The sequence below is a fragment of the Heterocephalus glaber genome, unplaced genomic scaffold, assembly GCF_053883595.1.
Source record: "Heterocephalus glaber isolate CG9 unplaced genomic scaffold, H.glaber_assembly_v1.0 deba00001481, whole genome shotgun sequence".
NCBI classification, from domain to species: domain Eukaryota; kingdom Metazoa; phylum Chordata; class Mammalia; order Rodentia; family Bathyergidae; genus Heterocephalus; species Heterocephalus glaber.
Genome location: NW_028258317.1, coordinates 61,043,175 through 61,058,935, shown reverse-complemented (window position 1 = coordinate 61,058,935; position 15,761 = coordinate 61,043,175). Strand labels below are relative to the sequence as shown.

Below are 15,761 nucleotides of genomic sequence, written 5' to 3'. Positions count from 1 at the left end.
ACTGGAGAGATCCCTTGAGGTTACCCAGGCCTGTTTGCTCACCTTCCGCTCTCAGGCCAAGGGGCTGCTCACCAGTCGTTATCCCCATGGGGCGGGAATGGGAGCCCCTTTCTCCAGCTAATGCTATTTCCATGCCACACATTTGCCTGCCATAGACGGTCTTCTAATGAGTGTGAATCAAGGTGGAGAAATGGTGTTTTCAGGCTATCTTGGCTCCTTTCTCCCACCACAAATTTAATTTGTTGCACATGAACCATTTTGTTTTAAGGATGTATTTACTGGTTTAATGAGGACTCACATTGCTTTTCCAAAGTACATCTGATCATTTTCCATTTACTCTGTGTTTTCAAAGTAGGTTGTGTGTGATCTAAGAATCTAGATTGTGTGCATTATATTTTTTATTATCTGAAAAAATATTAATTTCTGTGGATGTATATTTAGCTTGAAGGGTTATTTCTTAAAGTGTTATTATAACTTGATGTTTTTATAATATCATCATATAGTCCAAATAATGTTTAATGAAGTCCTAGTTTTCTCTAAAGAAGTGTGTATATAGCAGTGTTGCCACTTTGTGTGTGTATGTGAGAGAAAGAGAAAGAGATAAAGACAGAGACAGAGACAGACAGACTTAGAGACCAAAAAATTCATCTCTTTCTTCTCTAAGATTTATCTCATAGGAAGTGAAATTGTAACCCTGGCTTTGCCGTCTGCTGTGACTCATCCGTTAGTGCAAGAAGCTCAGTCATGACCATGTCCTTGCCTTTGTTGAAAAATGTAGGGCACAGGAGCATCCTCTGTTTCATGGATGTCCCTCATATCAATGCAAACTCTATGGATGGACAGAAAAAATGCTTTTTTGGGCGCACTAAATACATATTTCAAGCTAAATGTACCTTTCCTCTTCAGGCTTCTCTAAGAATATAGTACCCCCATCTAGCTACCCAGCCCAGAAATTTTAGCATTCTCCCTATTCATTTCCTTCCCTTACCACCCGGATCTTATCCATCTCTAATATAGAACATGTCATTTCTCTCTGTCCTCCTGTCACCCCAGTCTAGATTACCAGAATGTATGAATTACTGGAATACCCTACTAACTTGCCCTTACAACTAATTCTTTACTTAGCATAAATCAAACCATGTCATTTCCTGGTTAAAACTCTCCAGAGCTGTCTAGTGCACTTAGAATAAAATCTGAACCTGTTTCCTGAACCATGTTACTTGGCTCCTGGCTCTGCAGCTAGTACTCCTCCCCTTTCCACTTTGGCAGAGAAAAACATAGATGAATGAACTCAGTACAATACAAATCATAAATTTGTGCACCATATTTTATCAACAAATGAAAAGAAAACAAGTAGGGGAAATATTTGTAACTAAGCATTAATTTCTCTTTGAAAATCAAATTGTTCCAAAGAGTAAAGAAAATACTGGGTCTTTATGTAATTGTTGAAATATATAGAAGCAATACCAATGGAAAAGATAAGTATAAAAAGTGTTTCTTCTCTCAATAAAGATGTAAATTAAAATGATTTATTTTTGTCTCTCAAAGTGGAGGTATTTAAAAATGTTTTTTGAAGGTCAGATGAGAAAAGGGCCTGATGAGTGGGTCAGCTGTCACAACTGTAGGATAGTTAGAGCTGTCACAGAAGGTCGCTTGCACTTAATTACATTTCTTTGATACTTTCCTAAGGAAGTAGACATTCAAGAAAATATTTTTGTTTAGGGGTGGTTAACAGCATGATTTATACAAGCAAATAATAAATACTCACAATATGTTATGCCAGGGGAATTGTTCAGTTATCATACCTCCTTATGAAAGCCTTTCAGACATCATTGTTAACCATTTCTGAATAATTAGTATCATGGAATGCTTATCACAGTATGTTAGGTGAAAAATAATACAGTATTCCAGCTTTATTTTTGATTAAGAAGAGAAAAAGTACATTTATTTTTTTTTTGATTTTTGTTTTTAGTTTGGGGGTCTTTTGTTTTGTTTTGTTTTTGGGGGTTGTTGGTTTTTTTTGGTACAGGGGATCAAACTCGGGTCCTTGGGCATGCGCAGCAGGTGGCGAAACCACTGAGCTAAATCCCTCGCCCAAAAAAGTACATTTATTTTTTCCGGTACCAGGAATCAAACTCAGGACTTTGTGGTTGCCAGGCAGGTATGACACCACTGAGCTACATCCCCTGGCCCCCAAAAGTACATTTATTTAGAAAAGGAGTTTTGAGAATATTCCAAAACATTAAAATTTTAGATTTTTCTCTTATAAACATTTTAAACTTTTATAATATTTAGTATAGTACAAGGGTACAAGGTCAGCCTCCCTGGACAACATAGACCTTGTTAGATTCTAGTCCATCTTTTTCCTGATTGTCACCCAGCCAAATCCTTGAATGAATCACTACTCTCTTTCCTTGGTAAAATCAGTGAGTTTAGGGGTTCTAAGTTTTTCCCTCTGAAATAATCCCAGAGGCAGAAGAGGGTGAACATGTACACCTGAAGGGGAGAGGGTAGCAAAAGATTGAGCAGGGTTGGTGCAAAATCCCTTCCCAAAAAAGTGTTCGCATAAAAATTCATGGAAACTTCCTGTTCTTGATACTAGTTTTTAAAATTAAAAAATTGAGATATGACTCATACCATAAAACTCACCACTTAAAAGTGTACAAATTCATGGTTTTCAGAATATTCAGGAGGTTGTACAGCCAACCAGTGTTAATTTTAATATACAAATGGTTACTATGCACACATTCAGAAAAAGCTCTTGCACTTTTGAGTAACTTTGGAAAAACTGTAATTTTTGTAGGAGGATTCAGACTATGTGATCTTCCAAATACTTACATTAAATAATTGATTTTTCAGTGCATTTTCTTATAGCTTAACAATAATTTCACTGGATAAGCCTTTTTTTATGTTTTTATTTTTGTGGACCTGGGAGTTGATCCTAGCAGTGCTTTACCACTGAACTACATCCCTGTTCGTTTTTGTAAATTGAGACAGGGTTTTGCTAATTTCATTTTTTTTTCTTTTGTTTTTTTGGTACCAGGGATCCAACTCAGGGCCTTATGCTTGCCAGGCAGGTATGGTGTCCCTGAGCTAAATCCCTGGCCCAGGGTTTTGCTAATTTGTCCAGCAGGCTAGTCTCAAACTTATATTCCTCTTGGTTCAGCCCCCTGAGTAGCTGGGATTATAGGTGTGTGCCATTGCCCTCAGCTGAATAAATTATTAATAGTTCTGGTTACTACTAAATTCCCTGTCTTTTAGGGTTTTTTTGCTCACTGATGGTTATTAAGTCAGTTAATTTTGTCTGCCACATTTTTAAAATTATGCCAGATAATGCTAGGGATAAAGGGTTAAGTGTCCCCAACTCTTGCCTTCAATTGACAGTCTCTTAAAAAGAAGTAGCTATGGTGACTTTGGTGTCAGCACTGCTCAGTTTCAAATGCAATTTTCCTAAGTGGAGCAAAATGTGCAGAATGTAGAATACATGTATTTTAAAGTAGATATAACTTGGGCCAGTCATGGTGGTACACACCTGTAATTCCAGTACATGCTAGGCTGAGGCAGGAGGATCACCACGCGTCTGAGGCCAGCCTGGACTACATAGTGAGTTCAAGACCTGGAAAACTAAAAAACAAAAACAAAGTAAAATAGATATAACTTGGAATGTGGACAACACCCAATTTTGTTTGCCTCAGTGTTGTTAAGTCACTTTTGTCTCACTGCTGTCTTTTGCAGATGTGGGTTCCATCCTGGAAATATCTTATTCTCTGTTATCCCAGTCTATATGGAAGTAGCTAAATTTCAGCTTTGGTTGTGCTGAGATTCCCTATTTCATACTGTTGGCCTAAACCAAGGGGCTAAAATACAGTTGCTTGAATTATAATTCAGCTCCATGGGACTTGAGTTTTATTCTCATCTGTTCATTGTCTGGGTGCTGGCCAATCAAGAGGGTGGGGCAGGGGCATTTGGCTTGAGCCTTTGCATTCATTACAGGCTTCAGATACAGATTTCTGCTGGTTTGACAGTATCTGCAAATACAATCACGAAAGGCCGTGACAGGGTGAAATGATTGTATTCGTTGTACAATCTGAGACACCACACTTTGGTAACTGGTTTCCTGGGAACTGAAGAAAAAAAGGAGGGTTATGGGCCACCCTCAGCCTGTGAGAGGCCTTGTTCAGGTATATTTACTGTCTTTGTTTAGGAGAGAGAGAGGATGAACCAGGTAGAACCTTGGAGTTCCTGGTAGTAGCAGTGATTGTTTTCCAGGGCTTTTAGATGGAAATGGGGCAAGAGTTCTTCAGAGCAGAGAGAGTAGTAGGTGACATTTTTAGGGCACTGACCAAAACATGCGCATGTGTGGATTGTCCTTGGCAGCTTTTGTGATAAGAAGTAGTTCAAGAAGCCAATTTAAATGTGAGAGAAGGAATCAATGAGTCCATGATTGCTTTTAACCGGCCTTTGGGAGGCTGAGGTAGGACGATTGCAAGTTCCAGCTAACCCTGGGCCTAACCAGTGCAACTTAGAGAACTGTCTCAAAATAAAAAATTAAAGAAGGACTGGGTATGTAACTCAGTATAAAGGCTCTGGCTGCAGTCCCCAATATCAGAAGAAAAGAAAAAAAGATATCCTATGATTGGTTTTAAAACAGTTCTTTTGGACAAAAGTATTTGTAGATGACACCATCCAAATGAACAAAGTAATGAATGTAAATGTTTAGACGCTTTGTGTGAATTAGATATATATGAATTTGTAGCAGAATCTGCATGTGGGAATCCTGTTATAGTGAAAAGATCTTGCCAAAGAAAGCTGAAAATGTAAGTAAGCATCAGATCGTATGAGTGTGTGTCTAATATGATATATTCTAACAGCTTACAAAACAGTGCACTCCATTATAAGATATTAAGTTTATATTTAATGTTATTGATGGAAAGAGATGTGAAACGAGCTTGGGATTGCTCTTTGTGCTTTATCCTGATCCAGGAGTTGGAAAGGAAAAAAAATATCCTTCACATACATGCTGGATGAAGTAACCTTTTAATAGCATTATTCTTAAATGAATAATGGGTATTTTGCTGAGCTAAGATAAGAAGTAGAGCATTTGCCTGAAGGTACAAATAACTTTTTCTGGGGACATTTTAGAGCCATATTGCAGAGATTGTTGGAGGAAAGAGCAGGGTTTTTGTGAGACTCACAATCTTTTGTGTGTTGACTTGCTTGTAAAAGTTGTTAAATTACTTGATTGGAGATATTTTCAAATTAGCAAAATTAGAGTCTGCCTCCTCTCTCAAACATTTTTTGTCAGATTTTGTTGTGCCAGTGGTCTTGGAAAAGAGATTACTGAGTTATTTGTGCTTTTTGTTACTTGTGGTGTGAAGAGACGTTAATGGATCACAGAATTCACAAAGCAATCTAGCAGAAAAAGTCTTGTATTTTTCACTTGCCTTATGAAATATCAGTTTACATAATTCAGGAGCAACTTTATTTTTTAATTGTGCTACATTGTTTTCATAGTAATCAGAAGTAGATCCATAAAGTAACCACTTCTGAGAATATTGTACAATTCTAAAAAAATAAGGGAAAGACACATGAGATTTGGCTTAGTTGGTACAAATAATTCATTTGTTTTCATGATCAAACCGTACTGAACAAAGAAGCTGAGTTGTTTGCTTTTTTGATGATTTATTCATATACTTTCATTTTGTCTTAAGTTTAAATTTAGTGCGGAATAATACTTCAATTTACTATTTTCCTTCTACCTACAGTATGTACACCACACAGATTAGTCTCTTATCTGAAGATTTGCTTTTACTTTCAGTTCTCTGCAGTTGTATAATAAAATTAAAGTGTGAGCATGAAGCTCATCAATGACTTTAGTTGGGAAAGATGGCTGGTCCATCGGAAGAGAGCACCAGGATTCAAAAGAATCTTCATTACAGTGGTATTCAGAAATTGAAATGAGATTAAATGGATAAAAGTTGGGTATAGTCAGAGCTCTATGAGTCAGGGCCTTGCTGTGTAGTTCAGGCTGGCCTCCAACTTGTGATCCTGCTCCAGTCTCCCAAGTGCTAGGATTATAGGCCTGCGCCACTCTGCCTCTCTGAGACATTTTTAGTTTGTTTGTTTGTTTGGTACTGGGGATCGAACTCAGGACCCTTGTAATTGTGAGGCAGGTGCAGTGCCACTGAGCTAAATCCCTGGTCCTCTGAGACATTTTCAGATTGTAGGTAATAGAAATTATCCTGGATTTGAGGCACCTGAGGAAAAGGGAGAGGGCTTTCTTTACCTCTTCATAACCTTTTCTTCTCTGTGGCATGAGGATAAAGATATATGTTGCTCAGATTTCGGGCTGGGGATTTAGCTCAGTGGTTCTGCCACCTGCTTAAAAAATAAAAAATAAAAGATACATATCGCTCAGATTTCTAAGAGGATAAATTGACAGTGTGTTTAAATATGCTTGGCATAGTATAAAGAATTAGATACAAATTTCTTTCATTTACAAGAGGGGATACTCTGGAGGCACAAACCACTATACCCTTTATCTATATTGAGATTAGGTGTGTGTGTTACAGGCACAGATGAATGTTTAGTACTATATTAGTACATTGGGCCAGAGCTAGCAGTCCTGGATTCTGGTTTGGGTGTTATTTTTTAGCCGAGTGATACCTATTTCTTCATCACAATTGGTGTCCAGAATAACGTCATGATAGTGAGTTATTGAATACAGGGCACTCTGTAAATTAGAGAATGCCTTGTAAATAAGTTTATAGACAAAAGGACACAGGAAGAAGAGAGGGAACCCTCCATTGCTGTCTTTCGTCTTATTAATCTTTCCCTGCTTTGTTTTTGGTGTTAATACCATTCAGGAAACATATGGCACACTCCTGAGTGACTAAGGAGAGTTTTATAATGGGACTGTTTACAAAGATTTGGACCAGATACAAATAGTTAAGGAGTGGCAAGAACCAGGCAAAGGGAGAGAGCAGTTACTGGAACTCAGAGAGGGTAACTGTGTGTGGAGGGTCCCCCAGCAGGAGCTGTGGCCTTTTGGAGACACCTGTGTGGTGGCCCACAAGAAGGAAGCTGAGAGAATAAATGCCCTCCCTCTTTCTTCTCTTTTTGGCCCCAGAGGACAGAAAGCTGTTGATAAAACTACCTAACCAAGATGAAATGGCAGAGAAAGGATCCCTGGGTGGGATATTGTTCTTTTCCCTCTTAATTCCTCTTCGTTCATTCATTGGTCCTGTATTCTGTTCCTACTTGGAATCTGCATTCATGTGATGTGTCCAGCATGTGGACCACATTAGGGGCTTGTTGACTAGATCCAAAGAAATGCCAAGCATGGACTGCTGTCTCCTAACATGATTTTAATGACATACCAGCCAGCGTAGTATACTTTACCTGCTACTTTGGGGCGTGTGTGTGTGTGTGTGTGTGTGTGTGTGTGTGTGTGTGTGTTAATAAAAAACTATTCAGGTGCCCAGGAGAAACAGGGCCCTACTGCCTTATCTCTTGTCTTTTCAAATCATTAACCTCCAAATTAGGATCTCTTCTGTTTCTGTTGTGGAAAGAGCTGGTAGATTTGATGATTATGTCTCCAGTTGGACCCTCAGATCAAAGATTTTGGCTCTGAGTCTTTGGCTCTGAGATTGTAATAATAAAGACTCAATCTGGATTTTTTTCTTACATACTTTTAATTGCTCTGTACATTGTTGGCTGGAAATAAATCATTTATAGCTTTATTTCTATTGAAGATGCTACTTTTCAGATATTTTATGTTTCTCCAGTAACCAGGGTTGAGATTATAAAATAGTCATTCCATTACAGTGGGCCGATAGCATTCGTATTGCAGTGTTTTATATTTGAAGAGATTCCAGATCACCTTGTTAAAAGTTGCAAGAATCACATATCTCAGGATGCCAGGGAGTAGAACCATCTTTTCTTATTGCCATCTGAGGATTTAGTGCTTCCCTAAGATACTACACCTGCAGTTGTTTAAGAATGCTGCTGTGAAAACTAGTACTTAACTCGAATTTTTGTGTTTGTGAAGATAGTAAGAAAATTTACCTGCCAGAAAAACAAAATGAGATTAGGACAGATGTTGTATTAATAGATTTTAGTTCTTAACTTCCTCCTTTCCTTTTATTCCCCCTTTCCTTCCTTTTCTTAATCCTTGTTGAGAGGAAAGGGCATTCAGGACCCTAGTCATCCTGTTTTATTCTCTTCTTTCATATTTAATATACAGATTGTCATTTTTACATTCTTCACATTGTCGAGGGAAGGCAGAGATATTTACTGTTTAGGAAATCTCAAGGAAATTTTAAGGGAATGAGAAAGGACATTTATTTTGGGGGGGGTACCAGCTGTTGCCGGCTGTTGTCGGGATGTTGTGCCTGTGAGGCAGGCAACAAAACCACTGAGCTAAATTCCCAGCCCTGAGAAAGGACATTTTAAAAGCTAATTCTATTTAGAAAAATGAGGTCTTTAGATTCATAATTTTGCTTTTGTGTAGGATAAATGTAATGATAGTGAAAAGCCTTGATCTTTTCATCTTTGTTTCTTCTGATAGGCATCTGTACGTCTCTTAGGGATTACCTTCAAGCTCAGGGCAACAGAAAAGAAATATTGAAGTTGGGAAAAATGAGACAGTACAGAATAAAATGAAATCCAGTAACAATACATTTCTGTGTCTCGTTATCACAAATGGGTATAGAGGGAAGAGAGCCAGTGTATCTCTCCTGAATTAAGTGCTTCCTTGGAATAATGTGGCCACCTAACCCCCCCCCCCCAACTATAGAGGATACTTGCTGCTTAGAGAATGACTCTTGTTCCTGTCTTACCAGGGTGCTGTGTTTTCCCTGTATACCATTCCATATTAGAGAAAATGTATAGAAAATTTGAGCCTTTTCCTGTTATCTCTGAATAGCATTTGTGTAAGTGTATTGTCATTTCAAGAACCACATCCTGGCTAAACCTAGTGTCCTGGAAGCAATTTAAATATCCTTCAAGGAAGAGTCTTATCAAGTTTTTATTATGTTTAAAAATGCTGTTGTCATTGTTTCTTATACATGGTTAAAAATCTCCGTCAAAATTCATGTTGAGTGGCTTCCAGAGAGGTGACATGTTTTTGTTTTGGTGCACGTGTGTGTGTGTGTGTGTGTGTGTGTGTGTGTGTGGTTGCTTTTTGAGCTCATCTGCCTTTGAAATGGGCTCGCTAAGTGTGCACCATAGGTAGCATTTCCATTTGTACTGATTGTCCTCTCTGGGGGCCATTTGGGGACATCAAATCCAAGGCATGGTGCCTAGTGGGGCTGTAGTCTAATGTGAAGGTGTTACAGTCTGATGTGCTGCTGTTATCTATTTCAGGGACAGGAGAGAGTGGCAAGAGTACATTTATCAAGCAGATGAGAATCATCCATGGGTCAGGGTATTCTGATGAAGACAAGAGGGGCTTCACTAAACTGGTGTATCAGAACATCTTCACAGCCATGCAGGCCATGATCAGAGCTATGGACACCCTCAAGATCCCGTACAAGTATGAGCATAATAAGGTAGGTGGAACTCTTCATTGGAGCAGTTGGACAAAACCATCAGCAATGGTACAGCAATATGAATGGTCTCTTGTGTGTAGTCTGTTTTTGAAATGTACATTCCTCTTTTGGTTCTGAGACTCTTAATGCATGCTTAAGTGTTTATAAATATCTCTTTTTTAAATCTTTTTTTTTTTTTTTTTGGTACTGGGGATTGAGCTCGGGTCCTTGTGCTTGCAAGGCAGGTGGCGTCTTTCTTAAATCTTAAAAAATTAGGAATTGTGTTTTAGTGATAGCAGTAAAAGACATTTGGAATTTGACAATAAATATATAGAGGCTTAGATTTTAGGGGAGCACATTGTATTAAGGAAATGGTTTCTGAATGCCATACAGATCAGACAGAATGAAGGAATTCAAAGATGTGGTGGCTTTGTTTCAACCTCCTACTGTTTGTGCTTCATTGAAAAAAGGAAACTAGCTTAAGATCATTCTGTCTGGTTTAATTTTGAATTTTGTAACTTCCTTTCAGTAATGCCACAGGCTTCATTTTATTTCAAAGTAAGGCCATCTGTCAACTTCCAATAACCTTTTCAACACATCCCCTTATAATTGTGTTACAGTAATGGAAACTTATAAAATCTTTTGAGAAAGGATGAGGGAAAAATAGAATTTCAGCTTTTTAGAAAGCAAAATAAACTTTTTTTTTGAGTACTTTTGTTTTTTATTTGAGTGATGAAAATGCTCTGGAAATAGATGTGATGATTGCAAAGCATTACGAACATACTAAAAACAGTGAACTTCACACTTAGAAATTACTAAAGTAATAAATGAATCTTAGGATAATTGTATCTCAATGAAAAATTTTAAATGCTGTTATGAAAATCACAATATAAAAATCTAGAGTTATAATATTTCACTAGACACAGTTTTGAGATATAACAAACTACAAATACCTTTGAAGAGTCTTTTTAATTAAGATGCATCCAGTAAAAAATTGTGCATTGTAGGAAAACTTTTCACAAACACATACAGTTGAAACTACCCTTCTGAAATAAATGTTTGTATTTCTTTGAAAAAAATATAATTACAATTTTATATTTTTCAAAGTTATTAATAAAATTATACTTAGGAAAGGCACTGCTAACTCATAGCATTAAATGAAAATAGTTCACCTTCTTTGTAAAAGTGATTTAGAGAACCATAAGAATGTTGCATGACACTTTTTCTTTTGGAAACCTCCTACATTGTAAAACTATCGTTCTATCTTCTATCATTCATATTCATGTAGATATTCATATATACATATATAATTCAAGTTCAAAGATTGAAACAGAAAATACAGAAAGCAAAATTCACTGACAAATTTGAAAGCATATTTTTTATATATTTCACTACTATTGGTCACAACATTTTTAGATTCAATTTCATGTTAGGGATTTTGTGACTAATATAAAGTATGTGACATGACCGGAGATTTAGCTTAGTGGTTTCGCCATCTGCACAAGGACCCGAGTTCAATCCCCGGTACCTCCCCCACCCCCCACCCCAGAAAAAGTATGTGACATGAAATGTCAAAAAAGTAGTGCTTATAAAATATGTGATAAAGTATTTATCTCTTTTAATATTACATGAAGCTACATTTTACCAAATTATGAAACTATATAGGGCAGTTTTAAACAATATTCAGAGACTCTTTTTTTCTATTTTTTTCAACTTCTATTTCAGCTTCATTTCCAGCTTCAGCTTTGTTTTCATCTTCCTCTTTTATCTCTCGCATCTTTCTCATCTCTTCTTCCATGTTCTTTCCCATCTTGTCTTTCCCTTCTGTCTCTTCTGTCTTTTTCTTTTTCCTTTCCATCTTCTGCATTTCCACCTTCATCTTCCTGTCCATATCTCTCTTTTTCATATTGCTGTTATCTCCTTTCTCTTTTCCATCTTTATCCTTTTTTCCATCTTCCTTCTCTTTCCCACCTCCTTTCTCTTTTCCATGTTTTCCCCCCTTTTTCTCCTTCTCCCTCTTCATCCTCTTGATCTCTTTTTCATTTTGATAATCTTTCCTTTCTCCATCTTCTCCTTTCTTGTTTCTGTCTTTGTCTTCTTTCCCCTCTTGACCTTGTGTTTCATCTTCTTTCTCTTCTTTACTTTGATCTTGTTTTTCTGATCTTTTACATCTTGTTTTTCTTCTGCTGTCACTGCTTCTTTCTTTTCTCCTCCCTCTTTTCCAGTGTCATCATTTTTTTCATCTTTTATTGCCTCAATTTCTTTTTTAAGAGCTAGTGTCTCTATAATTTTGTTTTGTCCATTTTCATCATTTTTTATTGTTGCAGTCTTCTTCAACAACTTCTTGCTTGATTTCAGCTAGTATTTTCACATTTGCATCTATGTTTCTTTCTGTCATATCATTTTTGGTCTTCATTTTAGCAAACAGTCTAGCTGATCTTCTCTTTGGCTCTTGCCTTATGTCACCTTGACCTGCAGCCTAAGAGGTGCCAGAAATTTTGAAGTGAGGGTTGCGGAAGAACTGTAGTCCATGAATAATTCAGAGCAATTTGTTGTCTAAAGGCAACAAATCTCCTGCTGTCTTCAAACATCAACAATAGTTTATAGGATGGGACCCTTTTCACCTTTCCACCTTCAGCTAGAGAGCTCCAAGAGAGCCTAGTCTCTCAACCCTAAAGTTTCTACTTACAGAGGCAAATTTTTCCCTTTTCTAAGACAGTTTGAAGTCTGCTCCGCCTAATGGCACAATGTTACCATTTCATAGGCATCTGGCATAACAAGAAGTGGAGGAGGGAATAAAAAAAAGGGAGGGAGCAAGAAAGCAAGGAAGAAAGGATGGGTGAGAGGGAGGGGAGAAGAAAGGAAAGAAGGCATAAGCTTCTAATATTTAACATTATCTCATATTGAAATGAAAAACTCCTTCCCCTAAGTAAAACCAAATGTTGTAATTGCTCTTTAAGTATTACAAAGACAGCAAACGATGCTGTATTGATATATTTGAGGGTGGCTCCCCAGTGGAGTTCATGCTGCACTTGCTGTACAGAAGGCTTGTAGACAGGGACTGGAGCTACGCCTGGGCTTGATGGCCTGTGCAGATACCGCCAGTCTGAGAAAAGGGAAATCTGGAATTTGTAGAAATGTCTTTATAGTATGTTTTCTTTCCTTCCCCTAATCAGAAACTCCCCCCTCCCTCCATATATATTTTTGATAGGTATAGCCTTTTACTCCTTAGGGCGTATAGGTACTGATCTAATAGTAAGCCTCACTGTATTTGTACCTATACAGTAATTTAGAGCCCAAGAATTTTCATTCTCTCAGTACCCTTGAGAAATCCACTGTGAGGCATATTACCGTTTGTGACCATCAGTAGATAAATAGTAAGAAGTTAGCAAGCCTACTGTGACTCATAAACTGAGATAGATTTAGTTCACAAAAATGAATCCATAGATACAATAAGACAATTCTATGTACCTTCATCACTGTTATTAACAAAAGGTTTCTAAATATATCAAATCATCTTCAAATCAGGCATTTGTTTTTCTTGAATGGGTCCTTGAAATTAACTGGCACACTTGATACATCCCGGACAGGGACACTGCCAGTTCAAATGAGCCCACCCAGCATCTTAGAGAAACATAGGTTTCATTTTACTTAGGTCATGAGTAGTCACCAGAGGACATGTCAGTAGGTCACAGAGGACACATCAGTGAGTCACAAACCTGCCATTTCTCTAACCCACCTCCTCAAACACCTGCCAAAATATGCTATGAAAAGCCTCTTAGCCTGTAAGAGACAACTTCTCTGTTCTGCTCGCACAGAGAGGTCTCTTGTAGGTTTAACGATAAATCTGCTTGGACTGCTGAGTTTGCATCCCTTCTTTCCTTCCAATGGCAATTAATCTCCATAAGTAACAAAGACACCTCTGCGAGTAATTCTGCCTGCTTTCACTTTTAAGAGTGAAAAGAGCTGGGCAGGTTTGTGAGCCCAGGAACATGATACTTGAACCAGAGTAGACTGCATGGGTTTATCTCAGCAGTCTAAATTGTAAAGGATTAGGTCTGGGTTTTTTGTTTATTTTGTTCTCTTTTTTCTCTACACTAAGAAATTCCAGTGTAATAATTTTCTAAAATAGGTGGCATGCTTATTGGGTTTTTTTTTTTTTGGTACTGGGGATCGAACTCGGGTCCTTGTGCTTGCGCAGCAGGCGGTGAAACCACCTTGCTAAATCCCTGGCCTTTTTATTTCTTTATTGTAAGAAATTGCTATTTAGTTGTAAGAATATGCTATGGAAGAGTGTTGTTTGTTTCTTTTGACAGTGACTTTTGTAATCAACAGTTGATAATATGATGATCTGGTGGAATTCCTGCCAAGTTACCGTCTGCACTGTGTATCTATTTTGTACATGTACACATGCATGCTTGTCAGTTTGCATGTTATAATTTAGTACAATCTACCTAAAATTTTCTAAAGAGGTGTCTTCTTAGGTGCCCCAGAAGAATACTTCAGGATCTTGCCCTGATGTTAGAATGTATAGGAAAATTATTTATTAGGCTCCCATGTAGACGCAGCAAGGATAGGGCAAGATTTATAACACACAGAAGAATATTTCACACTGTTATTTGAATTCTTTATGTCCATGCTAACTAGATTTTACTATGTTGAATACTGTTCATTTATAAATTGACAACATAAAAATTATATGGACTTTTTTCAGCTATCATAAAATTATCCTTTGAAATCTTCCTGTGTCTTTTGGTCACTCCCAGACTAATATTGCCTAATACTGTGACATCAGTGTGTGAAGAGCTTCGAATTTCTCATATTTAATCTTTCTTAATTAATAATATAAAGTACGTTTGCATTTGATCCACTTTTGGTACATCATATACATATTCTAAAGCATCACTGTCTGTTTGCTTGCTTCATCCATTAATTTCCTACCCTCTGTTCACTCCTTGCCTTTGTTAATACATGTTAAGGAAATAATGTCTTCTTTTTGTTCAAGTCAGCTGCCACTTCCTCTTAAGAGTTTTTCTCTGTTCCTACTCTATACTGCATAGCATAACCTATAGCAGAGTGTTTAATGTAATTGTCCAGCTTGTACTAATTATGGTTATTTGAATATTGATCTTATTTTTCATGATCAGATTCTAAGCTCCTTGAAAGTAAATCTCATGTTAGTTCCATCTTTGAGTTCTTCATTGTCCTTGGCATTGTGTCTTCTATATAATAGGTGCTCAAGAAATAGGTGTTTTATGAAGAGGCAAATCAGTTATATGCTTAAACAGCTGAACATCTCCTAAAGTTGATGAAAAAGTTCTTTAGATCAGTAAATAACTATGTGTAAGGGAATAAATTGCACCTACTGTCAAGGATGTAGAAGTTCAGTTGGGGTTGGGCAGAAATTTACAATCCAGGAAAGGGGAAGGACATATTAGAAGGCACTTGGGGGAGAAGGGATGGGTGGAGCAAATGTTGGAAGGAAGGACTGTGTATCATTATTGAAATGGGCCAGTTTAGCTGGAACAGATTTTTTATCTAAGAGGACTGGAAAATGGTTCAGGATACCCTTGTGAAAAGTTTTGAATCCAAGCTAAATTTGAATTATATTTTCTTGTATTTTTGGTCTTTATTTAAGGATAATATTTTATATTTTGGTATTTTTACAGAAATTCTAAGTAAAGCTGTATGCTCTATATTTTATAAATAGTGTAAAAACTCAGTGTATGTGCTGTGTATTTGATTAGCATTTACTTGGAAACAGCACATTCTGTTTTATATTATGTTGTGACATTAAAGATATAAATAACCATAAGCAACCATTTTGGTTTTTAAAAATGCTTCTCTGCACCTACCATCATGTTGGTCATAATCTATAGGTGGTAGCATAAACAAAAACATACCCTTTCATTATTGCCCAGGATATCTTTGGACTTGCTTTGAGCTCATTTTTTTTTTTTTTTTTTTTTTGGTACTGGGGATCAAACTCAGGACCTTGCACTTGCAAGGCAGGGGGTAGCACCACTGAGCTAAATCCCCGGTCCTGAGCTCATTAATTTTATAAAGCAAAACATAACCTAAAAATTATATGGCTTGTTTGATACTGGCATATTATTCATAGCTTTTTTGTGAAATTGGGTCTAGCTTTGGAAATACCATACCAAAATATTGGAATATCTTTTGTTTCTGCTTATGTGGTATGATCAAAAAATATGGGGAAAGTTTAGTAGT

General features: G+C 37.1%; 1 protein-coding gene and 1 long non-coding RNA gene across 2 annotated transcripts in view; one reads left to right on the top strand and one right to left on the bottom strand.

Moving 5' to 3' along the window:
• Positions 1–15,761, top strand: part of Gnaq (G protein subunit alpha q) — a 328,305-nt gene that overhangs the window by 106,610 nt on the left and 205,934 nt on the right. The window contains exon 2 of the mRNA XM_004862540.4: positions 9,367–9,551. Within this exon, the coding sequence (XP_004862597.1) occupies positions 9,367–9,551 (185 nt within the window). The remainder of the gene's footprint in view (positions 1–9,366; positions 9,552–15,761) is intronic.
• Positions 11,605–12,711, bottom strand: LOC147825981 (uncharacterized). The gene is made up of 2 exons (XR_015440127.1): positions 12,220–12,711; positions 11,605–12,009 (listed from the first exon to the last, which is right to left on the bottom strand). It is a non-coding gene; the product is annotated as an uncharacterized LOC147825981 (long non-coding RNA).